This window comes from Artibeus jamaicensis, unplaced genomic scaffold, assembly GCF_021234435.1.
Source record: "Artibeus jamaicensis isolate MK-2021 breed Jamaican fruit bat unplaced genomic scaffold, CSHL_Jam_final contig_465, whole genome shotgun sequence".
Classification (NCBI taxonomy): domain Eukaryota; kingdom Metazoa; phylum Chordata; class Mammalia; order Chiroptera; family Phyllostomidae; genus Artibeus; species Artibeus jamaicensis.
Genome location: NW_026521843.1, coordinates 40,481,463 through 40,508,638, shown reverse-complemented (window position 1 = coordinate 40,508,638; position 27,176 = coordinate 40,481,463). Strand labels below are relative to the sequence as shown.

The following is a 27,176-nucleotide window of genomic DNA, read 5'->3' as shown; positions in this document are numbered from 1 at the left end:
TGAACAATTACCTCATACTACAACCAAATGTAAGTTCCAATTAAAATTAACAACTTAATTGTAAATGATAAAACTATAAAACTGAAAGAAGAATAAGACCTAAAAAACAATTGGGAAGAAAATGAAAGACTTCCATTCCATGAAGGACACCAAGGCAAGAATTAACAGTGATAAGACTAAGTTATTTCTAACATCTGAAATTGACAAAGAAGTAACATCTAGAATCTATGAAGAATTCCTTGTGCTATAATCAGTAAGAAAGAGAAAAACCTAATAGAAAAATGGGCAGCCCTGGCTGGAGTGGCTTAGAAGACTGAGTGCTGCCCTGTGAATAGAAAAGTTGCTGGTTCGATTCCCAGTCAGGGCACATACCTGGGTTGTGGCCAGGTTCCCACTGGGGGGTCATGTGAAAGGTAATCAATCAATGTATCTCTCCCACATATTGATGTTTCTCTCCCTCTCTTTCTCCCTCCCTTCCCCTCTCTCTAAAAAACTAAAGTCTTAAAGAAAAGAAAAATGGGCAATTAATGTAGCATTTTCCATAGAATGACTAAAAAGCCTATGCTTAGTCTCATTAGCAATCAGATAATGCAGATTAAGACAATATACAATTTCACACATATTAGAATAACAAAAATCAGAAAATATCAAGCGCTGCTTAAAATGTAAAGAACAGGGAAACCCTCATGTCTTGCTAGTGCAAGTATAAACTTGTCCAACCATTCGTAAGGACAATCCAGCATTATTTAACTAAAATTAAAAATGCATATACCTAAAACCCAGCCATTCTTCTCTAGAACACATATATTATCATAGAAACTACAGGGTAGGTTCATAGAAAGGCATGTACACATTTCTAGAAGTAGGAATAGCAGGAAACAACCTAAGTATCTATGACTACAGGAAAAGATAAACTATGGTACGTGAATAGAATAACATGCATCAGTAAGAAGCATGTTATATAAAGTAACATGAATAGGTCTTAAAACCCTAATACTTTATAAGTTAGAAGCAAAATGAGATTTCACAATATCAATTTTATAAAATTGAGAACTTACATAAAATAAATATTATATAGTTTTTCAAGGAAATATATTCAAAATCTGGAAGAAGGCTTGGAAAGATAAATAGTAAATATATTAAGGAATGAGGAGTATAGAACTGGAGGCAGGAGATGAACAAAAACTATCAGGGTACAATAAAACAAAACAAAAATGTAGCCTTTCTAGACCAATGATATTGATGTCAATAAAAAGCATGATCAAAGCCCTGGCTGGTGTAGCTCAGTGGATTGAGCATGGGCCTGCCAACCAAAAGATCGAAGTTCAATTCCCAGTCAGGGCACATTCCTGGGTTGCAGGCCAGTTCCCATCAGGGGCCAGTTCCCAGCAGGGGATGCACCAGAAGCAACCATACATTGATATTTCTTTCCTTCTCTTCCCTTCTAAAGATAAATAAATAAATTTTTTAAAAAAATTACTAAAAAAAAAGTATGATCAGTAACTGACTTAATTCTGAGCAACTGAAATTCTTAAAAATCAAAACATTTCTTTTACATGAGCAGAAATACTGTTGAGACTTGTTACACAATTTAAATGTGGAAAACTATTCATGGGGTATTACATAGTAAGTATCTCACAGGATTTGTGAGTTAGTTGGCTTTTTTTCAAGATTATTATTATTTTCTTTGAGAGCGAGGGGAAGGAAGAGGGAGAGAAACATAAACCAGCTGCCTCTCACAAGCCCCTAACTGGGGAACTGGCCTGCAACCCCTGCAAGTGCCCTGACAGGGAATCCACTGAGCCACACTGGCCAGGGTGAGTGAATTGACTTGAAAAAAAAACAGTTCAGGCCCTGGCCAGGTACTCCAGTTGGTTAGAGTGTCACCATGATATGCCAAGGTTGTGGGTTTTATCCCTAGTCAGGGCGCAGGCAGGAGTCAACCAATAAATGCATAAGTAAGAATAACAAATCTCTTTTTCTCTTTCAGTCTCTCTCCCTTTCTCTCTCTCTCCCTAAAATCAATAATTTTTTTTAAAAGTTCTAAAAAAACTATACAATATGAAGGACATTTCAAGTCAATGCTGAACCCCCCCCCCCCCCCCAAATCTCTTGTGCTGAATGAATATTCCTGTTTTCTTAAGTTAGGTATTCTGGTATTCATAAAAAATAATTTAAAATTACATTTTGACAAAGTATAAGAACAATCTAAAATTCTAGACTGATAACACTTTGTGACATTTTTACAGGATGTAGTAAGTTTAAGTATACATGGAAATATTTACTTTTTAAAGTATTTTTTTATTGGTTATGTTATTAGTTATCCCACTTTTTCTTCTCCCTTTTATCACCCAGCTTCCTGGACCCTCCTTCCCTCCAGCATTTTCCCCCCCCCTTATTGCATGTCCATGGGTTGTACATATAAGTCCCTTAGCTTCTCCATTTCCTGTTCTTAACCTCTTCTTGTGTATTTTGTACCTAACAATTGTGCTTCTTATTCCCTGTACCTTTTTCTCTGTCCCCCAGCCCCCACCCACTGATAACCCTCCATGTGATCTCCATTTCTGTGATTCTGTTCCTGTTCATTTGCTTAGTTTATTTTTTAGGTTCAGTTGTTGATGGTTAAGTTTGTTGTCATTTTACTGTTTGTAGTTTTGGTCTATTTCTTAGATAAGCCCCTTTAACATTCAATAAGGGTTTGGTGATGATGAACTCCTTTAACTTGACTTTATCTGCCCTCCTATTCTAAATTATATCTTGGCTGGATAGAGCAATCTTGGATGTAGGTCCTCGAAATTCATGGCTTGGAATACTTCTTTCCAGCCCCTTCTTGCCTGTAAGGTTTCTTTTGAGAAATCAGCCAAAAGTCTTATGGGAACTTCTTTGTAGGTAACTGTCTCCTTTTCTCTCGCTACTTTTAAGATTTTCCTTATCTTTAATCTTAGGTAATGTAATTATGTGTCTTGGTGTGTGCTTCTTTGGGACTATCTGAGCATCCTGGACTTGCATGTCTACTTCCTTCACTAGATTGGGGAAGTTTTCCTTAATTATTTGTTCAAATAAGCTTTCAATTTCTTGCTCTTTCTCTTCTTCTGGCAGGCCTATGATTCGGATGTTGCAATGTCTAAAGTTGTCCCAGAAGGTCCTATGCCTGTCCTTATTTTTTTTTTAAATTCTTGTTTCTTCATTCTGTTGCAGCTGGATTCCCCCCCCTCCAAATTGTTGATTTGAGCCCCATTTTCCTTTCTTTCACTGTTTTTATTTTGTATAGCCTTTACTTCTTCCTTTATTTTGCATCCATGCGCAATCATTTCTGTGAGCAGCCTGATTACCAGCGTTTTGAACTCTCCATCTAATAGGTTGGCTATTTCTTTTGTTGCTTAGTTCTTTTTCTGGAGTTTTAATCTGTTCTTTCATTTGGGCTGCATTTCTTTACCTTGGCCTACCAGCTACTTTGTAAGAGGTGGAAACTTAGGTATTTGTCAGGGTGGGGCAACCCACATTGCTGTGTTGTGGCACTGTGTGTGTGTGGGGGGGGGAGTCAGAGAGGGAACAATGGTGCTTGCTCAGCTCTCACCCCACTTTGTGACTTTCCCTGCTGTCCACAAGTGAATAGGGCCCTTATAGTGCTGATTCTTGGGTGGGTGGGTTTGTGTACATTCTAGGACCATGTGGGTCCCTTCAACAGACTTCCTGCAAGGACAGGAGTTTCTCCCATCACTGTAAACCCCACAGGTTTTTACAGTCAGAGGTCTTGAGGATTTATTTCCATGTGCTAGACCCCTGGGTTGTGTGGTCTATCTCACTCCCCAGTTGTTCCTCTTGGTTTATCCACGTGTGAATGTGGAACTGCTTGGTCTGCCAGCCACCACCTTGCTGTGTGTCCTCTCCACCCCTGCTGCCTGTCTCCACTACTCCTACCAGTAGGAACGATTGTTTCTTCCTTAACTCTTTGATTGTCAGACTTCCATTTGATTTTCTGGCAGTTCTTTGTTTTTTATTTTTAAATTGGTGGTGTCCTCCTTTTGGTTGTGCAAGGAAGCAAAGTGTCCCTACCTATACCTCCATCTTGGCTGAAGTCTACACGAAAACATTCATAAAACATGTAACTGCTATAACATCTTACTTTTTATTGTGATATACGCATATATAGCAAATATGTATATATATATTTTGTATTTTTATGTTTTACTGATTATGCTATTACAGTTGTCCCATTTTCTCCCCTTTATTACCTTCTGCCCTGCACTCTCCCACCCACATTCCCCAACCTTTTAGTTCATGTCCATTGGTCATACCTGTTAAGTTCTCTGGCTTCTACATTTCCTATACTATTCTTAATCTCCCCCCGTCTATTTTCTACCTACACTTATGTTACTTATTATCTCTACCTCCCCCCCCCACTCTCCTCCTCCCAATTCCCCTGTTGCTAACCCTCCATGTGATCTCCATTTCTGTGATTCTGTTCCTCTTCTAGTTGTTTGCTGTTTGTTTTGGGTGTAGTGTTTAATAACTGTGAGTTTGTTGTCATTTTGGTATTCATATTTTTATCTTCTTTTTCTTAGATAAATCCCTTTAACATTTCATATAATAAGGGCTTGGTGATGATCAACTCCTTGAATTTAATCTTATCTGAGAAGCACTTTATCTGCCCTTCCATTCTAAAAGGAAGCATTGCTGGATAGAGTAATCTTGGATGTAGGTGCTTGCCTTTCATGACTTGGAATACTTCTTTCCAGCCCCTTCTTGCCTGCAAAGTCTCTTTTGAGAAATCAGCTGACAGTCTGATGGGAACTCCTTTGTAGGAACTGTCTCCTTTTTTCTTGATGCTTTTAAGATCCTCTCCTCTTTAGTCTTGGCTAATGTAATTCTGATGTGCCTTGGTGTGTTCCTTCTTGGGTCCAACTTTAAATTCTTGTTTCTCCACTCTTTTCTGGTTGAATGTTTCTTTTTTCTGGTCCACTCCATTGATTTGAGTCCCAGTTTCCTTCTCATCTTTGTTGGCTCCCTGTATATTTTCCTTTATTTCACTTAGCATAGCCTTCACTTTCTCATCTAGTTTGCAAGCATATTCAACCAATTCTGTGAGCATGGTGATTACCAGTGTTTTGAACTGTGCACCTGATAGGTTGGCTATCTCTTCATCGCTTAGTTGTATTTTTTCTGGAGCTCTGATCTGTTCTTTCATTTGGGCCATTTTTTGTTTTGGTGAGCTTGCTACACATAAGGGGCAGAGCCTTAGGTGTTTACCAGGGTGAGGCAATTTACATTACTGTGTTGTGGCACTGTATGTTGGGGAGGAGTCTGAGAAAGAACAGTGGTGCTTGCTCTGCTCTTTGCTGGTTTTCAGTCACTTCCCCCAGTACCCACAATGAAATTAGGCCCTTCTGGTGCTGTTTCCTGGTGGATTGGCTTGTGTACATTTTAGGACCCTGTGGGGCTCTCCAACAAACTCTCGTGTGAGGCTGGGAGTTTTTCCCACTGCTGCCTCAACTCCCACCAGTGTTTTCAACTAGAGGTTTAATGCTTTATTTCCCGGCACTGAAGCCCTCGGTTGCATGGTCTGTCTTACTCACCAGTTGTTCCTCCCAGTTTATCTGAACGTGAATGTGGGACCACCACCTCCACCAGCTGCCACCTTGCCGTGTCCTTCACACACTGCCTTGCCACAAGTCCTCTCTGCCTGGCTGCCCTTCTTCACCCCTCCTACCCGTCTGGATGAATGTTTATTCTTTAACTCCTTGGTTGTTGGACTTCCATACAGTTCAACTTTCTGTCAGTTCTGGCTGTTTTTTGTTTTTAAATTTTTGTGGTCCTTCTTTTGGTTGTGTGAGGAGGCACAGTGTATCCACCTATGCCCCCATATTGGCTGGAACTATGGATTGTGCTTTATATTTTTATTTTTATTATTTTTTTTGATAAGGATGTATTGGTGCCTGGTTCTTCACTGATTGTCGGACAGCAAGTTCATTTACCTAGTCTTTGAAAAGAACCAGACCCAAAAGTGACATTTTAGAAAAATACTTCAAAAGCATAGGTGAAAACACTATGTTTCCAGGGACATTATGCCTTTCTTTTTTTTTTTATTTTAATTTTATTTTCAAGTACATTTTTTGTCTATTTCTCCCATCCCAGCCTGTGCTTTATATTTTTAAAAAACACTCTCAATTTCCTCCCTTTTGGCAATCTGAATAGCATACGGTGGTTGACAAGAACAAGTACCTTACAAAAGCCAAGAAAAAAATGGTCAACCCATTTTCTATGAAAGATTGGTATAATATGAAAGTACCAGCTATGCTCAATATGAGAAATACTGGAAAAACACTAGTCATGAGAACACAAGAAACCAAAATCACACTCTGATGGTCTCAAGGGTTGTGTTTTTAAGGTGAGCCTAGCTGATCTGCAGAATGATGTAGTTGCATATAGAAAATCCGAGGTAATTACTGATGACATTCAGCACAAACACTGCCTAATTTCCATGGCATGGATCTTACCCATGACAAAATGTGCTCCATGGTCAAAATATGGCAGGTCATGAATTAAACTCATGTTGATTGATATCAAGATTATTGATGGGTATTTGCTTCATCAGTTCTATGCTGGTTTTACTAAAAAAAATGCAACAATTAGATTCTGAAAACCTCTTATGCTCAGCATCAACAGGTCCACCAAACCTAGAAAAAGATTATGGCAATGACCTGAGAGGTACAAACAAATGACGTTAAAGAAGTGGTCAATAAATTGATTCCAGATAGCACTGGAAAAGACACAGAAAAGGCTTGCCGATCTATTTAACCATTCCATCATGTCTTTGTTAGAAAAGCCAAATGCTAAAAAATAAAGAAGCTCAAGTTTGAACTGGGAAAATTCACAGAACTTCACAATGAATGTAGCAGTTCTGGAAAAGCTATGGGTGACGAGACAAGTGCTAACATTGAACAAGCTGATAGATAATGAGCTTTCAGTTCAAGCATCTGTTTAAAATTAAGATTAATGGTGACAAATAAAAAATCCTATTTGTGAAAAAAAGCTCTCTCATTTGAGGCAGATGTAGCTATGCTCAACATTATCAATGAGGAAACTAAAACTCATGCAAGTTAAATCTTATAGTAAGTAGTAGTGGTGTCCAGATTAGATTCCAAAACCTAGATTTGTGGTCTTATTTTTATTTAACTTACCTTCTTGATAATTTATATATAAATGTAAATTTAATACTTTTCTTTAACTCACAAGGAAACAAAACAGACACACTGGTTTGCAGTTAATACATACAATGAAATAAAAAAAAAGAAACTTTTTATATCAATTCCAATCCTGCAAAAAGAATTAACAGTTTTATCTTCAAAGAACATCAATCAAGTTTAATGTATTTTTATTTGCCCAATAAGGGTAACTTTTAAAAATAAAATTTAACTGCATTCAATTTATGTTCTTTTTTCCATTAAAGCACAAGATGAAGGACAGTTATATTAAAGTAAATGTATAATTATGATACACTGACAGATTAAATCAAGTATACCCATATAAATAAAATGTTAAAACATGAAAATTTACAGTCCTCTTACTTTTTCCTTTCTAAACCGACAAAATAAAATCAGAAAAAATTAGTAAATAAAACCTGTTTTCTTATTGTAACTTGTGATTTATTATTTTATTTGAAAATGTTTTGGTTTAAGTTAGTAATTTCTGTAAAGTACTACTTCTTAAGTAAGTTCCTAAAAATAACAATATTGAAGCCTTGAACATTACATTTCATGTCATCTAAAAAAGTACAGCAAAACTGTCATAATAAAAAATGATTATAAAATTCCTCTTATTCGAATCCTAAATTCCTTTTCCAGATTTTAATAGAAAAGGAATTTTCATACCCATAGTTACCAGTCAGATAATATATATTGCAATTCAGCATACTTAACTGAAAAATAAACATCCTAAGACAAGTGAAATTATTCTTGTTATTGGTTCTGTGCTATACTCTTCTCCCTATACATCTTTAATATCAGTCACAAATTCTACTGTAAAGACTTATCTTTTCTAACTTAAATAGCACTGACTCAATCAACATTTCACCTGTACACTTCACTCAGCATTCAATTCAGATGTCTCAACACCAAACTTAAAAAATTTGTTTCAAGAACAAAATCTCCATAGATTACTCTGTAACAAAACACAGCAGAACCTCTAATTGTAGAACAAAAGTGGAAAATAATATACAGGAAACTTTATCTCAACTTAAAGGTTAACTAATACCTGGGTGTTAGAAGAAAACATACTTAAGATATGTAAACTTTGCTATATTTTTACTTTTTTCTGTATAGGGTCAACATTTGTATTTTAAATATGTTACTCATTATATTGTCATTTCAAAAGAGAGGTTCCCAAGAAGCTTTTAGTAAAGTTCTATGCTGAGTACATATTTGGTTCCTATATGTTTTGGCCAGAACTGTTCTAGAATTACTTATTTGGTTAACATAAAATCTATAAAAAGAAAGATAAAAATACTAAATCAAAATCTCTATTAAAAAACTGCAAGTTTTCAGCAATACCTGTGAATATATTCTTGTATACCTGTACTCCTGACAGCATTACTTTGCAGTATGATCACAGCAAGTATACAAATTTTCCAATTCTTTTGTGGAAATATTCAGTGTACTGAAATTTAACTGCATTTAAAATCATTATTAAACAAAAAACAAGTCACATAGCATTATCATATGCTAAATGATAATTCAGGTTAGTAAAAACTAAACCTAAAAAATGTATATTTTCAATGCATAGCCTGAATATGGATTTCTAAAAAGTAATTTTGCTAGTTAGAAGCAGAGAATCTATGGGAAGATTTTAAATCATTACTGCTAGAACTGATTATATCATTAAACACAAACTCAAAGGACTTAAGTCTGGTTGGAGAAAAAGAAAAGTAAATCTTTCCTATATCCTGTTTTACACAGGACGAAAACTAGTCATATTCCAAAGAAGAAAAAGTTCTTTGATCCTCAGAAGAAATGAAATAATCTGTAAGAAAGATAAGTGTCAGCCTTTTTATTAGCAGGGAAAAAACTATGAAAGCTAAATATCACTCTAGAACCATCTCTCTCCCTATGCTTCTAGCAACCTTTTCAAGATATTTTTGAAAATACAATAAAAGATGATGGTACCAATTGTTAGTGGGCAAAAACATTATTGCCTAAAACAACCCAAGACTGAATGTAATACAGATCCAGAAAATTTTTATTATTCAATATAAGTTGTAAAAAAATTAGCCTTTTTTCCTGTTCTCACATGGTAGCACTCAATTCCTGAGGATTCCAATGTAAGTAATGTAGAATTTTAAAAAGCATTAATAATTTCTACTTAGCAAACAGTATATTCTGTAGTTCATCACTCTTTACTCCTTCAATAAACATAGGGTTTTAATAAGATGAAAATGATACCAGTTTCCATAATGTTAAAATCTGGGTGAAATAAACATCCTTGTGGTCCAATCACTTATAAAATGTGACCAGGTCGCTAGATCAACATACTAGTGTACAACTTTAACAATTTCTAGCAGCAAAACACCTGGAATAGCAATTAATAAATGTTTTCACAGGACTGTAGAATAATTTCTCTGTAAGAAGTAATTTTTAAAAAAGTACTCTACAGTTCAACTGCAGGCAAACATGAAAGATATCAAAGATCTTATTTATCTCCACTTGTCCCAGTGGGATCAGGTGCAACTGGAACCTTACTAGTTTCAACAAAGACAGATTCAAAGGCAGCTTCCTGTTCATCCAAAGAATCGGCAGCTGTGGCTCCTTTAATTAGTGTTGTATTGGTCAAAGACTGTTGCTGTGTGGAAATTTTACTGGATTCCAGTGTTTTCCTACCTCTTCTTTTACCAAGAATTTTGACATAATTAGCAGGTATAAGTCCTGTTGTTTGACCATCAAGACTAGCCAGAAGCCAACCACGCACTCTGGGTTGCTGTTCTGATGAAAGAAAAGACAGCCTTGTAATTACAGCATACTTTGGAGATTTAACGGACTATATTGATGGTAAAACATGTATTACAACTATATGTAATAAAATATATAAACAAATAGTATATATACAAGCATTCAATATCAAATAATGACAGGCTCAACATTTCTAGGGTCCCTTCTTACAATTTATACATTTTATACTTACTAAATATATTTTCAACCTTGAAGAACATAAAAGCTTCTGTCAGTTGGTCCATTTATAGAGTAATGAGATTCAGCTATCCTAAAAGCTGAAAACTAACATCAACATCTTTCATATTGTAAATTGGAATTTGAGAAATAAATTTCTCAATCCTTCTTAGCAGGTAAGTCAGGCATAAGTATAGAAAATAAATATATACTTTCACATAAGCCAGCTTTCTTTACATACTTTTAGCCAAAATGTAAAATTTATCCCTTGTGATTATGAGGGATAAGCATGGAGACAGTGAATGTTAATTTTAATCCAAGATGGGCAAAAAATGAAGACCTCTGTTACCTCTAGCCATATGAAAAAAGTTAAAGGAACTAACCTAAGCTTAAAGTAGGAAAGATTATTTAATATATTCCATTTTATATTTTGTATTTTGTATTATTTAATATATTCAATTTTGTATTCTATTTTATCCATGTCTTTAAAAAGCTGTTAAACTGTTACAGTTTAGTTCAATATTATAGTTTAGGTACAATGTGACATTTTAATGTTTAATATGCTATAAAAATATAAAACAAATTAACCATGTCTGTGATTGATTTCGTTCTAAATGTGCAAATATACTTTACTTGAGTGATGAAAGAAAGCAAAGAAGCAAAGCCAAAGTGTTAGGAGGCAATATTAGGAGAAAAATAATATAAGACGTTTTTCTGAATCATTGTAATGTAACTGAAAGACACCTTTTTTATTCTTTATTTAGAGTAATTTAAACTAATTATCTGTACTGGTCCTATCTTTAACAACAAACCCTATAAAAAAGTCCTTTTGAAATCCGAAATAGTAAGGTGTGGCTCTCACTAGAAGGAAAATATGGATAGAACACCTAGAAGCCAAGATTTTGTGTATGAGGGGATGTGGTAGAGATTTAACAAATTTGATCCCAAATTTTTAATTATTTACACATTAAACTAATAATTTGAATATCTATGGTATTTTTCTTTATGTAAAGAGCGACTAAAAGCAATTAAAGGCAAAAGCTCCTATTAATAGATTATACAGAAAACAGCCCAAGCATTTAAAAGCATAGGTTTCCAAAGCCAGATAAACCTAAGTTCAAAGTCCAGCTCCACTACATCTTAGTTTTGTGATACTGGGCAATTTACTCAGAATTCTGAGTCTTAGTTTTCTCATGTATAAAACAGGGACAGGATAGTTAACAGTTCGCACTTCACAGCATTATTATTTTAAGGGTTGTTATTATTATTACTAGTATCTTTACCAACTATGTGACTTTTTGCAGCAAACTGGAATCTTCAAAAACACACAAAAGATCTTTCTTTGTAAATCAACAAAAATTCTGTTCATCAATACTGGGGATAGCTAAAGAAAAAAATCATTTTGCCTGGAGCAATTAAAAACTGTGAGTGACCTAGTCTAAATACTTCATGACAGTAATTCCTAAAATACTCAAGTTGAAGTTTCTGAAGTAAACACTATTTAAGTAAGAAAGAAAGCAATATCAGCCTCAGCAATTAAAGAAGGAAACGGATGTTTAAGTAACACTAGATAATTTCATTGTTAGATTTGTTGTATTTAGTGTTTACCCCATGTTTTTGTGTGGGGATTAACAGAGTTTGGAATTCAAGTGTTTTGGGTTTAGAAGAGATTGTATAAACAAACTCCTTATCTCAGTCAAATATTATTGGAACAACTTTGTTGGGATATTTTTCCACCACCACCCAAACCCCAAAGTTCTAAATAGACACGAAAGAGAAATCCTAGTAACTACTTTAAGTTGATCAACAATAACCAATACCTCTTGTTGTAGTTTTTAATATTACACTTATAATTTCTAAAACTTCACAGATAATTTCAATTTATTCATATTTTGTTACCTTTGAGAGCTAAGTTCAGCATATCACCAGCATGAAAAGAAATTTCTTCTTCAGATACAGCAGCAAAATCATATTCTGCTCTAGCAACTACATGGTCATCCTCACCACTTGCCCAGTTGGTATTGTCTATAAACCAAATTAAGATTTGGTTAGTAAAACTTACAAAAAAAATGAAGTTATTTCGCTGGCCATGGTTTGCAAACTGCACACATTTATTTGCCAAGAAAAGTCTCCTCCTACAGTAAATTCTATAATTAACATGATATAAAATCAACAGCATGTTCACTAGGGTATCTATTATGAACTTTTCCCTTTTCTTCAAGCTCGAAATTCTAGCTCCCTTACTTTGAGCCAAGGTTTGGCAAATTTTTTTCTATAAAGGGTCAGGTAGTAAATATTTTAGGCTCTGCAGGTCATGAAGCAAACGGAAGATACTGTAGTTACTTATACAGTGAGAGAAATAACTTTTCCATAATTTTTTGACAAAACTCAAATGTAATAAAAATTGAGTTTAAAAAACTAATACAGGTCTACTACTGAGAAGAATGGGATTTTGGCAGTTCAAAGGCAGTGTTTCCTGTCATATCAAGTGCAAATATTCATCTGTTAATGCTCATTCATAAAGATTTGAGGTATTTCGTCTTTGAAAATGTGTTTTGCACAGACAGGTACTGACAAATCCTGATTATCAGTCCAATGAACTTGTGGTTTTAACTAAGCATATTCACCCATAAGGTGAATAGAGTAGAATTCTGTTAAATTCTTTTGCAATAACTTTTACCATGTCATTACATGAGAGATTAGTAATTTCCAAATGAACATTAAGTGGAAGCTTCTCAAGTGTATAGTTCAATGGAATGTGAAATATAGAAATTTCCTTTGCACTTGCATGGATGTCCCCAACACTGCATTCTTCCCTCCCTCATTTCCTGCTACTCAGACTTTGTTCCTTTCCCACGGGCTCCCTTGCTGTTCACATGACATACCGGGCACACTACCACTTAAATACCTTTGCACTTTGCTGTTCCCAGACTGGCGGAGCACTGTAATCTCACTTCCTAACCCTGGTTACGTAACACTCATCCTTGCTTTTCCCAAAGGCACTTACTACCTTCTGACTTCTATAGATGACCCTTGAACAATGCAGGGGTTAGGAGTGCTGACATCCCCCTCTCCCCATCCCGTCCCGTGCAGTCCAAAGTCCATGTGTATCTTGTGACTTTATAGTTGGCCCTTCGAATCATCCATGGTTGGGAATGCAAAAAACAGTTTTTGACCTATGGCTGATTGAATCTGTGGATTCAAACCTGCAGATTCAAAACCCACATATAGGAAAGGCTGAAAAAAATCAGCATATAAATGGACCCTGAAGTTCAAATCTGTGTTGTTCAAAGGTCAACTGTATATATTTTAGCTTGGTTTATTGCTGTCTTCCCCGGAGAGTCAGAAGGGCAGGCATTTTCTTATAATATTTTATTTACTACTATATTCTAAACTCCTAGAATAGTAGTTCTAAAAAATGTTTATTGAATTGATGAATGAAACACTGATTTCTCTAATAACCCAAGTTTAAGGGTCTAGGGCATTTTGATTCCACCTTTCCCTTTATGTACCACACCTATCCAGTGGGTAACTAAATTTGTTGAGTCCTGCTTTTCATATATCCTAATTTAGGCCTTCATTATTTCTACTCCAGTCAACTGCAAAAGCATCATAACCGATATCCTCATGTTAATAAACACTTATTAAGCACCTTCTATGTCCTAAGCAGGTTGTTAGCTTCTGGGGATACAAAGATAAACATAACCTAACATTCTTTATGAACCTTACCAACCAATTTCAATTTGTTCTAACCTGTACTGATCTATCTTAAACACTTGAGACTGATTAACTTCATCAGAACACTGTTTACATGCCCTGGACAGGTAGTTCAGTTGGTTAGAGCATCACCCTGATATGTCAAGGTTGTGGGTTCAATCCCCAGTCAGAGAACATATAAGAATCAACCAATGAATGCATCAATAGGTGGAACAATAAATCTATGCTTCTTTCTCCCCCTTCTTCTATAAAATCAATTTTTTAAAAAGAACACTATATATATATGTAATAAGTCTGTTTAAACACACACACACAAATCCTTCCCTTACTAAATAAAGATTAAGATCTTCCATTATTAGCCTCCACCCTCATTTCTCAGCCTTATTTATTATCCTTTTATTCTATTCTGTGGGACAGCTGCTAAACAAATATCCTATTTCCTGCGTATGTACTTTTGTTCAAAGTTGTCACCTGTCTTTCAAAAATCTACCTTATATGCTACTTCTTGGATACCAACAGAAAAAAATAAAATAATAAAAAAGCTTTACTTTTTAAAATTGAGATAGCAGTCTGTACCAGTTGACAGAGTAGAAACTTAACAAATAGTCCTAGTTTTGTTTTTGGTTTAACCTTATTAAAGATGTCACCCTGGGCAAGCAACTTCTCTAAACCCTAGTTCTGTCACTTGCAAAGCGAAGATTACTTATATCTCTTAGGGTTATTGTAAAAATTAAATGACATAAAATACACAAAATACCTAGCAGTGTTTTGCATATAAAAAGGCACAATAAACCTGTCTTTCCCTGTCACATTCCTTATCACAGTCTTTCTGCCTCATTACAATTACCTGTGTATGCGTCTTACCTACCTCCCTGCCAACAAGTTTTAGCAAAAGAGAGAGATTACATCGTATATATCTTTACATACTTAGTAACATCAAGTTCAATATCCTGTAAACAGTAGTTAGGTAATGTGTATTATTACACTGATTGAACAATGAATAAATCAAGAAACCTGTTTCTGCTATATATTTCTCTTCCAGTTTTGAATTTCTTAACTAAAAATATAACTGCATCAAAAATTAAATTAAAAAACATAAAGAACGCTAATTTAATAAATCTGTCCTTGAAATCTGAGATTGTTATATGGTTTTTGAATCCTTTCTTTTACTCTTACCTGTTATTTCATCACCGTTGGTAGAGAGCAGTTTCCAGATGAGGTAAGGACCACCAAGGATAACAGCAAAGAATAAGAATATTGGCCAAGATTTTGCTGAGTTAGCTGCTCTGTCCTCCGCACCAAGCATAGCCACAGTTCCTTCACTTTCTGCCCACAGGTCCTCATTCTCAGAGCCTCTTCTTAAACCTAGCATCCACTGTAACCGTCTATAAAGATACCTTATAGTCCTAAATAATGCAAAAGCTGAAAAAACCTTTGTGAAGTGTATTTTTAATCGGGAAAAATGATTTGCTACATCCAATACAGCCCTAAAACTATTATACACAGCTGAAAAGGTAGCATCCATCATCATACTGACAGAAGCAAATGCATGTACAATACTTTCAATGGATTGAAATGCACCTCTGCTGCTTTCTTCAGCTTGCTGAACGAATCTACTAGGCGGAAGATCATCTAAACGGAGGCGGTTATAGTTTAACCCATTATATCCATAATTATAAGGGCTATAGGTTCCATAAAATGAATTTCCATAGGCACCATATCCTGAAGAAAATGAGCTGTAAGCTGGTCTGAAAGTGTTCGGATTACTTCCTGTCTGCTGTGATGGCCGTGGAAGAATAGGTGGGGGCACTCTGGTAAGTGCTGGTTGTCCAGGTCTTGTCAGTAAAGTAGGACCCAAATCAGCAGATCTAAACCAAAAAAGATTCAAAACAGTAACTTAAACACAACAGCCTTAATCTAAATTAACTATTAAATACCTCCTATAACTAGTGCAATGAGGTTCTACTGAAGATATGTTAACAGTAAGGATTAATCTGTTAATATCTAGTTGGTTAGAATCTCAGTGTTAAGAGAAAATGCATAAAACAGCTGAATGAACATTATATTCTAGTTTATTTATGTTGGCATTATTAGTACTATCTTCAATCTGTTCTGTAGTTTTTTTTAAAGACACCTGTCCACTTTCTCAGAGTTGGCTGCTAGATATTTGTCCATCCTTGTACCTAAATGACAGTATCATAATTATTACAGTTTTATAATAGATCTTAGTATCCAATAAAACAAGTTCTCCCATAATGTTCTTCATCGTCAAGAATGCTTTGACTGTATGACCCTTTGAATTTCCACATACATTTTAGAATCAGAGCTAAAAGTTCTATAACCCTGTCTCCCCACCAAAACCATATTAAGATTCTGTTTGGGATTACACTGAATCTGTAGGTTAATTTGAGGTAACTGACATCTTTATAATACTGAGAGTTTCAACCTACAAATACAATATATGTTCCATTTATTTAGGTATGTTAAAGATTTTTCTCAAAAATGATTTTTAAAAATAACTTTATTGAGTCTAATGTTTTATAGTTTACTACATGGAGGTATTTTTTTATTTTTCATTTTTTGGTGCATGGTATCTTTCTAAAATTTTACTTTGTTACTGTTATGTAGAAATAATTGATTAAAAAATATGGTCCTTATATCCAGCCATCTTGTGCATTCTTCTCTTGGATTTTCTAGAATCTTAAGAATTTATAGTCACATTGTATATGAACACTGATAAGATTTATTTCTTCTTCTTTTTAATTCTTACACTTTATGTCTAGGACATGCAGTATACTCTTGAACGGTAATGGTAGCAGGCATCCTTGTCTCATTCCTGATCTTAAAGTTTTCAGCAGCTCACCATTATGCACTATGTTGTAACTTTAGTACTTGCTTTTCTATTTCTATTTGTTAAGAGTTTTTTTTTTTACCACAAATATAACACTGGATCAAATAATTTCTCAGCATTTAAGATGATTATGATTTTTCTTCTTTATTCTCTTAATATGATGAATTACATTAATACTCAAATGTTACAGCCAACCTACATTCCTGAAGTAAAACTGAAGAGCCAATATTTATTCCTGATTTGGTTTGCCAGTATTTTGTTAAATATATTTTTGCATCTATTTTATAAGTGAGAATGTCCTAATTTGCTTTTTACTGTCTTTGTCACGTTTGGGTATCAAGGTTGAACTGGCTCCTTATACAGAATTGAGGAGAAGCCCTGACCAGATGGCTTAGGTGATTGAAACATGATCCTGTGTACCAAAAGGCTATGGGTTCAATTCCTGCTCAGGGTACATGCCTAGGTTGTGGGTTCAATTCCCAGTTTGGGGCATGTATGGGAGGCAACCAGGTGATATTTCTCTTACATCCATGTTTCTCTCTCTCTCTCTCTCTCTCTCTCTCTCGTTCTCTCCCCTCCCCCCTCTTCCTACAATCAATAAAAACATATCCTTGGTTGAGGATTAAAAAAAGAATGAAAACTCATTCAAGGAAAAATTAATTTTATATAATAGCACAATAAAGATTCTAAATATGTTTAAGATGGTCAAAGAGACAATAAAGCAATAAATCTTTTGAAATACAAGTTAAAATGAAATGAAAACATGTTAATATGAAAAAAATTTTCAGTACAGATCTTAGACATGATGCCCACAACCACAGGGCTTATCTTGCAACTATGAGGCAAGGAAAAACAAAACAAAACAAAACCTAAGGCACAAAATAGAAATACGGAACATAGGGAATTCCATTTCAAGCAATGGTATTCCTGGAATCAGACTAAGCTTTGCACTAAAAATAACTAGAAAAGCTAGAAAATATATAAAAGTGCCAACTGAGGAATTTTGGAGCCAACAACCATGAAGAAGAGAAAACCCAGAGAGCCCACTTTGAGATATTTCTCAAGTGACAAGGGCCAATTCTGGGAGACATGGCTGACAGGATGAGAAGCAGAGCCTTGGTTTTAATAGACTCCTTGGGCTAAAGAGACAAAATTAGAGTTTAGAACCCTTGAAAAAGAGGGCCAACATAAATCCCCATACTATGGACTGGGCCTTTAAAGAGACATACACTAGGAGTAAGGGTAAGGGTTATAGGAAATAGACTAGTCCTAGTAGGAACTGAAACCACAGCTTCAAATGAGCTCAATCATGATTGGATTCAAATGATCCTAGATTGCCAGTGGCCCAACGTGCCTGTCAAAAGTAAAACTCACTGGAGCAAGTTACCACCTAGGCCTCAAACAGTTTAAAATTGACTATATACAATGTTCAGCTTTCAATAAAAAATAATTAGGCCTATATGATAACAAAATTACATGTTTAAAAAAAGCGACATTAGGCAATACAAAGAGATCCACAGTGGGTAATGATAATGGAGTTATTAGTCAAACTTTAAACAACTATGATCAATATATTCAAGGAAAATGGACAAGACTGAAATTTTTCAGAAAATAGAAACTATAAAGCAAAACCAAAGGGAAATTCTAAAACTGAAAAGAAAAACAAATACCTGAAACCATAAACTCAATGACTAGTTTAATTTCAGATTAGACACCCTTAAAGAAAAATATCAATGAACTAGAAAAAAGTTTGGAAGAAAACACTGAGAATGAAGCACGAGTAACCAAAGCATACATACATACATATGAAAAAAAAAAAGATGGTAAGACAGGGTATATAGTGAAATACAGAGCATATATGTAATTGGAGACAAATGAGTAAAATGATGATCAGAAGCAATATTTAAAGAGATAATGGATGAGACTTTTCTAAAATTAATGAAAGACATCAAGTCAGATTCAAATATCTCTATAAATCTCACCTAAAATGACTAAAGAAAACCACAGTAATGCTCAGAAAAGCATCACTTTTGTAAAACCAAAAACAGAGAGAAATCTGGAAAGCAGCCAGAGGATAAAGAGATTCCTTTCGAAGGAGTAGAAATAACACAGATGGCCAAAACTGTTAGAAAGCTCACAGGTTAAAAAAAAAAGGAAGTCAGAAAAAAAAAAGTAGACCCCTTGATGACAATTTGAGTCGACAGATCTCTACACTTCTTGTTAACTAAACAATAAATGCCAAAGTACAGTGGGCCAGATATTGTTACTTACAGCAGAAACTATCCCTGATACAATGTTTAATAGGAGTTCCAGAAGAGATGGGAAAGATTAAGTACTCAATATTTAAAAATATAACTGGGATTCCTGGTTGGTATGGTTCAGTGGATTGAATGCCAGCCTGTGAACCAAAGGGTTGCTGGTTCAATTCCCATTCAGGGCACATACCTGGGTTGCTGGCCAGGTCCCCAGTAGGGGGTGCTCAAGAGGCAACCACACAACGATGTTTGTCTTTCTTTCTCCCTCCCTTTCCCTCTCTAAAAATAAATAAATAAAATCTTTTTTAAAAGATACAACTGATAAGAATTTTCCTGAATTAAATAAAGACATGTATCTTTAGACTAAGCACTATGGGTTCTGAGCAGAAGAAAAAAAAGGTTTAAATATGTGTGTGCATATTCACACTGTGATAGAGCATAAAAGGCTCTATCAGAGTGGTCCTCCTAGCAGAGAACCAAAGTGTCAGGTGAAATCTTAAAGGCTCTTAAGGAAAAGATAACCTACCTATAAAGGAATAAAAATTAGACTAAACAGAAAAATTTCTTTAAGTTATACAGCTTTGATACAAAGCCAGAAAAATATGATAGTACAAAGAAATAAATTATAGGCCTACTTCACCTAGGAACATATATGTAAAGATCTTAAAATATCAGAACAGATCCTAGCATTGTATTTTACAAAATCATCACAATTAAGCAGAGTTCATTCAGAAATGCAAAGATGATTCAACAGTAGAAAGTTAACTGATACAGTAAACCACATTTTCATATTAAACTAAAAATGCACACAATGATCTCAATAGACAGAATAGTTATTCATAAAATCTAGTATTTCTTTGTAATAAAAATCTGAGCAAGGCAGAGAGCTAGAAGTTCAATAAGAAATCTATCAAAAACAAAAATCAAACATTATACTTAATTGTGAGACTTGAGAAGCATTCCAATGAAAGTGAGAACAATACAGGCCAAATTCTTGGCCACAAGAATGTGGGCCAAATTTCTGGTCAAGATGGCATAGATGAACACGGCTCACCTTCACACACAACTACATCAGTCAGAGTTACAACTAAAAATAACCATCACTCAGAACCATCAGAAATTGAGGTGAATAGAAGTCTGACAACTACGGAATTAAAGAAATCACATCCATCCAGACGGGTGAGAGAGGCCAAGATGTGGAACGGGCTGGTCCCTCACCCACACGTGGTGGATATATATTCGGGAGGGATATATTGGGAGCAAGGAGTCCCAGCCCCACACCAGGACCCCCAGGTCAGGGTTCCAGTACCAGGGAGATAAGACCCCATAACTTCTGGCTGCAAAAACCAGTGGGGATTGAGTTGGTGGAAGAAACTTCTAGAGTCCCAAGCAGTTCCTTTTAAAGAACCCACACAGGGACTTAATCAGACTCACTCCTTTTGAGCTCCAGCACCATGGTAGCAGTTTGAAAGGCCCCAGTTGCACACAGGGAGAAACTGAAGTGTCTGGTATCAAGGCAAGAGCTGTGGGACAGCCTTCTCCTACACAGAAAGGGGGGGGGCATTGTCCTTTTATTGAACCCTTCCCCCACAGAGGCACAGTGCCAGCAGGCTGGTGCCATATCAGAGACTCTATCAGCCTGGCTGATACTGTTTGCCCTGCTCTGGAGATCCCCAGAGACTCAGGGCCAGCCAGCTTTTCCATATGAATGGCTGGTCCTGGCTCATGCTTCACAACATCCTAAATCCTTTTTAACAATAAACAGCAGGCCTCAGTGAGCCCCCAGCCCTCCATACCACTTGCTAAGGGGCTCCAGGCCAGACACTAGCAGCGGCCAGCCTAGATTCAGGGCTTGGCTTTGACTGGGAATCTCCAAACCCAGCACAAGTAGCAGCCATCTCAAATTACTTTATAGCTCAGGCAGGGTGGCTTTGGGCAGAACACAGGTGGGGGCTGACCCTGGCCTGCACCACCCAGTAAACCCCAGAGCCTGTGCACACAGTGGACAGCTACACACCACATCTGCCTCTGCACAGCTGATCCTCCTTGGAGGGCAGAGGTTGGTGATCAGTGGTCCCAGCCAGTCCTTTGCAGGTGACTGGCCTGGGCAAATCCCTCCCATTGATCTGCCAACAGTAATCAAAACTCAACCACAAGAGGAGGGTGTGCTCAGCCCACACTAAGGATGCACCTCCAGTATCCAGCTTGGGGCTGTGCCACTGGACTCTATAGGACACCTACTATGTTAGACCATGCTACCAAGACAGGAGTCAAAGCAGCTTTACCTAACACATAGAAACAAACACAGGGAGGCTTTCAAAATGAGGAGACAAGGAAACATGGACCAAATGAAAGAATAGACCAAAACTTCAGAAAAAAAAACTAAACGAAGTGGAGACAAGCAACCTATCAGATGCAGAGATTAAACACTGGTTATAAGGATGCCTCAATGAATTTAGTGAGGACCTCAACAGCATGATAAAGACCCAGCTGGAAATGAAGGACACTAATGGAAATAAAGAATGTTGGCCATCTGTGCTGGCTTATTTGCAAATAATAAGATTTTCAAAACACAAGACAATTAGTTATAACTAAATCATCAGAACAAATTAAGTCAGAATTATGTGGAATATATATCTTTATCTCATAAAAGATGAGAAAGGACTTCATGGAGACAATAACAAAACATTATTTAATACAAACAAGGTCAAAATTCTCACCAATTGTACCTTTACAATATTCACAAATGGAAACACTTATTTGATCATTAAATAAAAGTCCCAATAAAATATAAAGTTCCAGTAAAAATCTCAGTAGGTCCTTCAAAGAAAGCTAAATGCAACACATGCAATTTTTAGATTTTTTTATTTTAATATCTTGATTATGCTATTACAGTTGTCCCATTTCCCCCTTCATTCCTCTCTACCCTGCACACCCCCTCCCACCCACACTCCCCACCTTTAGTTCATGTGTCATAAGTTATTTAGCTTTTACATTTCCCATACTATTCTTGCCCTCCCCTGTCTATTTTCTACCTACTGTCTATGCTACTTATTCTCTGTACCTTTTCCCCTTCTCTCCTCCTCCCACTCCCCTGTTGCTAACCCTCCATGTGATCTCCATTTCTATGGTTCTGTTCCTGCTCTAGTTGTTTACTTAGTTTGCTTTTGTTTTAGGTGTGGTTGTTTTTTGTTTTGTTTTTTAAGATTTTATTTATCTTTAGAGGGGAAGGGAAGGAGATAAGGAGAGAATTATTAATGTATGGCTGCCTCTCGTGTGTCCTGATAAGAACTGGCCTGTAACCCAGGCATGTGCCCTGACTGGGAATAGAATCCCAATACTCTGGTTCGCAGGCCTGTGCTCAATCCACTGCGCTACACCAGCCAGGGCAGGTGTGGCTGTTAATAACTGTGAGTTTGCTGTCTTTTTACTATTCATATTTTTTATCTTCTTTTTCTTAGATAAGTCTCCTTAACATTTCATATAATAAGGGCTTGGTGATGATCAACTCCTTAAACTTAACCTTATTTGGGAAGCACTTTATCTGCCCTTCCATTCTAAATGAAAGTTTTGCTGGATAGAACAATCTTGGATGTAGGTCCTTGCCTTTCATGACTTGGAATACTTCTTTCCAGCCCCTTCTTGCCTGCAAGGTCTCTTTTGAGAAATCCACTAACTGTGATGGGAACTCCTTTGCAGGTGACTGTCCCCTTATCTCTTGCTGCTTCTAGAATTCTCTCCTTCATTTTAATTTTGGCTAATGTAATTATGATGTGCCTTGGTGTGTTCCTCCTTGGGTCCAACTTCTTTGGGACTCTCTGAGCTTCCTGGACTTCCTGGAAGTCTATCTCCTTTGCCAGACTGGGAACATTCTCCTTTATTATTTGTTCAAGTTATCAATTTCTTGCTGTTCCTCTTCTGCTTCTGGTACCCCTGTAATTCAGATGTTGGAACATTTCAAGATATCCTGGAGGTTCCTAAGCCTCTCCTCATTGTTTTGAATTCTTGTTTCTGCATTCTTTTATGTTTGGTTGTTTCTTTCTTCCTTCTTGTCCACTCCAATGATTTGAATTCTAGTTTTCTTCCCATCACTATTGGTTCCCTGTGCATTTTCCTTCATTTCAGTTAGTGTAGCCTTCATTTTTTCATCTAATTTGCGACCAAAATCAACCAATTCTGTGAGCATCCTGATTACCAGTGCTTTGAACTGTGCATCTGATAGGTTGGCTATCTCTTGGTCACTTAGATGTATTGGTTCTGGGGCTTTGATCTGTCTTTCCATTTGAGCCATAATTTTTTGGTCTGGTCATACCTGTTACATATGAGGGTGTGGCGCCTCAGGTGTTTGCCAGGTGGAGCAACCTAGTTGCTGGGTTGTGACACCGTATGCGGGGGTGGGTTCAGAAAGGGAACAATGGTGCTTGCTCCACTCTCTCTTGGATTTCAGTCCCTTCTGCTGCTTCTCACAAGCAAATTGGGCCCTTCTCGTGCTGGCTTCGGGTTGTGTGGGCTTGTGTATGTTCTAGCACCCTGTGGGGCTCTTCAAATAGCTCTTCTGTGAGTCTGAGAGTCTCTCCCAGCACCTCAACCCCCACAAGAGCTTTCAATTGGTGTTTTAGGCTTTATTTCCCAGCACTGGCGCCCTGGGTTGCTTGGTCTGTCTTGCTGCCTGTTTTTGCCTGGTTTACCTGGTGTGACTACAGTCAGCTAGTCACCTTGTGCGCGTCACTGGGTCTGCCTGTTGCCTTTCAGCACCTGGGGTCTGCCAACCGCTGCCTGTGCCCAGGTCTCCAGCCACCAACTCCGTCCCTCTTACTAGTCTGGATGAATGGTTGTTGGACTTCCGTACGATGAATGGTTGTTGGACTTCCGTACAGTTCAATTTTCTGTCAGTTCTCGTTTTTTTGTTTCTAAATTTTTTGTTGTCCTTAATTTTGGTTGTGAGAGGAGGCACAGTGTGTCTACCTATGCCTATATCTTGGCTGGAAGTCAACAAATGCAATTTTGAAGAATAGAAAAGTGTGAAGGTTCTTGATATATTAAGTATAAAAACTTATTATAAAGACGGTATGGTGCTAGCATAAGAATAGACAGACCAACAGAATATATCAGGAAGCCCCCCAAACAGAACCACACATTTAGAAAAACTTGTTATCACACAGACGGTATCATAAACCAGTACGGAATAGATGAATAAATGGTACAGGACAATAAATTATCCACATGGAAAGAAATTAGACTATCTATTTCACATTGATTTTGTACAAAAAAGTCAGCTTCAGGTGGATTACAGAGATAAATGTGAAAAGCAGAACATTTAAAAGAAAATATAGTGAAAATTTTTCCTGATTTGAGGACAAAGGATTTCTTAACTAAGACACAAAAGGCACAATCAATATGAAAATTTTGTCTATGTTAAAATTAAAAGTATCTGTACAACAAAGATAAATATGAATATAAAGAAAGTAAGCTATAGACTGAAAGATATTAAAAACATACAAAGAAACAGGTTTAGTATGAACAATAAAGTACTCCTATGAATTGATAAGCAAAAATAAAGCCAACAGAAAAATGGGCAAAAAAAAATCAGCAGAAGAAACTCAAATGGCTAATACACATTTCAAAAGATATTCAATCTCACTACAAATCAGATATGTGTCAATTAATGATGAAATATCATTTCATTTCACAGCCATTAGATTGCCAAATACAGTACTAAAAAAACAACATCATTGTGAGGAACCAAAATTTTTCCACTTCCAAATAAGCCTTTTGGGATATTGATTTTAAGCTGGTTATTAAGGAACAAAAGACTCAGAAAGAAACTTTGATCTTCCTCCTAATTGCCTAAAAAGAATTTTGATAGAGGAGGGGCTATGCTCTGGGAAGGGAGATACCACTATAGATAACTAGAGTTTAATAGAAACTAGTGTGTGATAGACAACTGCCTTTCTATCGCCATGTGAATTGCCTTCCTGCCCTTTAAAGTCCCAAACAAATCAACCCCCATCCCCACTTCCCCAACCCCCATCCCCACTTCCCCAAAGTCCAAAATGGCATATAAACCTTAACTGCCCAGTGTCTCTTTGGACCTCATGTTCTTATGGCACCCCTGCATGTACATCCATAATAATTTACAAGTTTTCTCCAGTTCATCCGTCTCTGTTAATCGGATTATTAGCCCAGCCAGAATAACTTTAAAAGGTGAGAGGAAAAGTTATTTTTTTACATTCCCACAATATGAAGTGCTGGAAAGAATACAGAAAAACAGAAAACTTTGCTAGTGAATAGTAAAAACTGATATACAACCACTTTGGGGAATGACTTGGCAACAGTCAGTTCTTGAAGACAGGCACACCCTTCCACAAGCAATTCCACTACTAGTAACACATTAGAAACCCCCTTGGAAAAATGAACAAGGAGAAAGGAACAAGAATGTTCACTGTAGCAGTTTTTAATATTTAACAACTAATACTCTAATACCTACAACACAATAGTTTGTTTTTTTACATAACAGAACACTCCACAGCAAATAAAATGAACTACAGCTATATGTATGAGCAAAATAAACCACAAAATAAAAAATATTTAGTGGAAACATTTTGCAAAATGATAGTTTAAAAAATATATATATACATAAAATATAAAAGCTATTTGGTACACTAAACACCTGATAGAAATGGTAGTTACTGCAGGAGAGGATGGGCAGGTTTATCTGTTTCTTTAATTTTAATAAAAAAAAACAGGCAAATCTGGCAAAATATTACTTCTTAAAGCTGGCAGTGAATGTGTACGTACACAAGTATTCATTATCTTACTCTCCACCAATCTCTAGGTGTTTAAAATAATTCACAAGGAAGAGTGGGAAATGGTTAATTTTACATAAACAGAACTTTGACAGATGCAAGAATAAATCTCTCTTCCAAAGAGCAGTCCAAGTTTTAATAAGTAAAATCACCATAAAAAGGAAGTAGAAAGTGTCACCTCAGCTTTACAGCATAATTAAAGCTTATTACTTGTTAAATATCTATCATTATTAAATTAGGGAGCCACTGTGTTCAAGCATCTGAGCGTTTAAATAAAAGATTACAAGATTTTAGAGCATAGGAGAAATATATTCCAGTATGTTGGGGATTTTTAGGTAATAGGATATGTGACATTCCAGTTTCATCATCTGAATTAAGATATACTGATACACACAAAACAAAACACACAAGGCTATGAAACTCTTAACCCTTAATCTAGTTGAACCTTTTTTGAGTTTTAGATCCCTTTAACGCTGATTAAAATAAAAACAAAAACGCAGACCTTAGAGAAATCACACACTATTTTGTACACAAAGGCCATCCACAGGCCTTAGCTTTAGAACTCCCGCTTTAAAGTTGCTTTTCCAAATCTCTGCCCGATACACTGTTGAGTTATGCGGGAAAACAACGCCAAGTGATTTACAGGCTTAGGTTCCAATTGCGTAAAAGTGATCTGGACTTTCACCAACTCCTCCAGAAGCTGTTGAAAGCTTTAGAGAGACTTTGCTCCCCATGGAGCGGAGGCTGGGCAAATGTCACTGTCATTCGCGACGGATCAAAAATCTGTCGTTTTGAAGGGGATCAGGTGGTACTTGCCAAGGTGTCCCGCGAACAGAAACCCCATTTTATTCTAAGTGCCTCAGGACTCAGAGAGGCACCCAGGAGCTCCCTGGAAAACGTCGCTACCAAGAGCCAGCGGATCAGAAACACTGGTCGAAGGTCGAAACTGCCCTATAGGACCCCTCCTCAAGGCCCACCTCAACCCGCTTCAGGTTGGGGACTGGTGGAGAGGGGGAGGGGAACCTCGCCCCCAAAACGTCCTCAACCGCCCCCTGCCAAAGTCCCTGATCCGGCCCACCCAAGTCACGGCTTAAAATATCCCACACTCACTGAAAAGCGGGGCCGGGTCCTGATCCCGGCCCGGCCCCAGGAATTCGGCGGGTCTCCCAGGGCTTGGGGGGAGGCGGCGGCTGGGACGCCATCTCCTCCACCTCAGTTCTGCTGCTGCCGAGCACTGGGACTCACCCGGCGCCCGTGCAGTGGCGGCGTGCGCACCAGGCACAATGGGCAGAGCACGGAGCCCTTCACCCCGCCCAGCCCAGCAGTCAGGACGAGGCTCTGTTGCTTTGCCAGCTGGGACCAGAGGGTGGGAGGATACCACTGATCCATG

At 36.9% G+C, this 27,176-nt stretch overlaps 2 protein-coding genes across 2 annotated transcripts in view; one reads left to right on the top strand and one right to left on the bottom strand.

Moving 5' to 3' along the window:
* Positions 1-4,404: 4,404 nt before the first annotated feature.
* Positions 4,405-27,171, bottom strand: PEX13 (peroxisomal biogenesis factor 13). Its single transcript, XM_037163820.2, has 4 exons — positions 26,897-27,171; positions 15,051-15,742; positions 12,057-12,182; positions 4,405-9,974 (listed from the first exon to the last, which is right to left on the bottom strand). Exons 1-4 carry the CDS (start codon positions 26,986-26,988, stop codon positions 9,685-9,687), a joined length of 1,200 nt encoding a protein of 399 aa, XP_037019715.2. The 5' UTR covers positions 26,989-27,171; the 3' UTR covers positions 4,405-9,684.
* PUS10 (pseudouridine synthase 10) overlaps positions 26,522-27,176 on the top strand; it is a 65,047-nt gene continuing 64,392 nt past the window's right edge. Inside the window, exon 1 of the mRNA XM_037163791.2 lies at positions 26,522-26,778. The gene's annotated coding sequence lies outside the window, so the exon portion shown is untranslated. The remainder of the gene's footprint in view (positions 26,779-27,176) is intronic.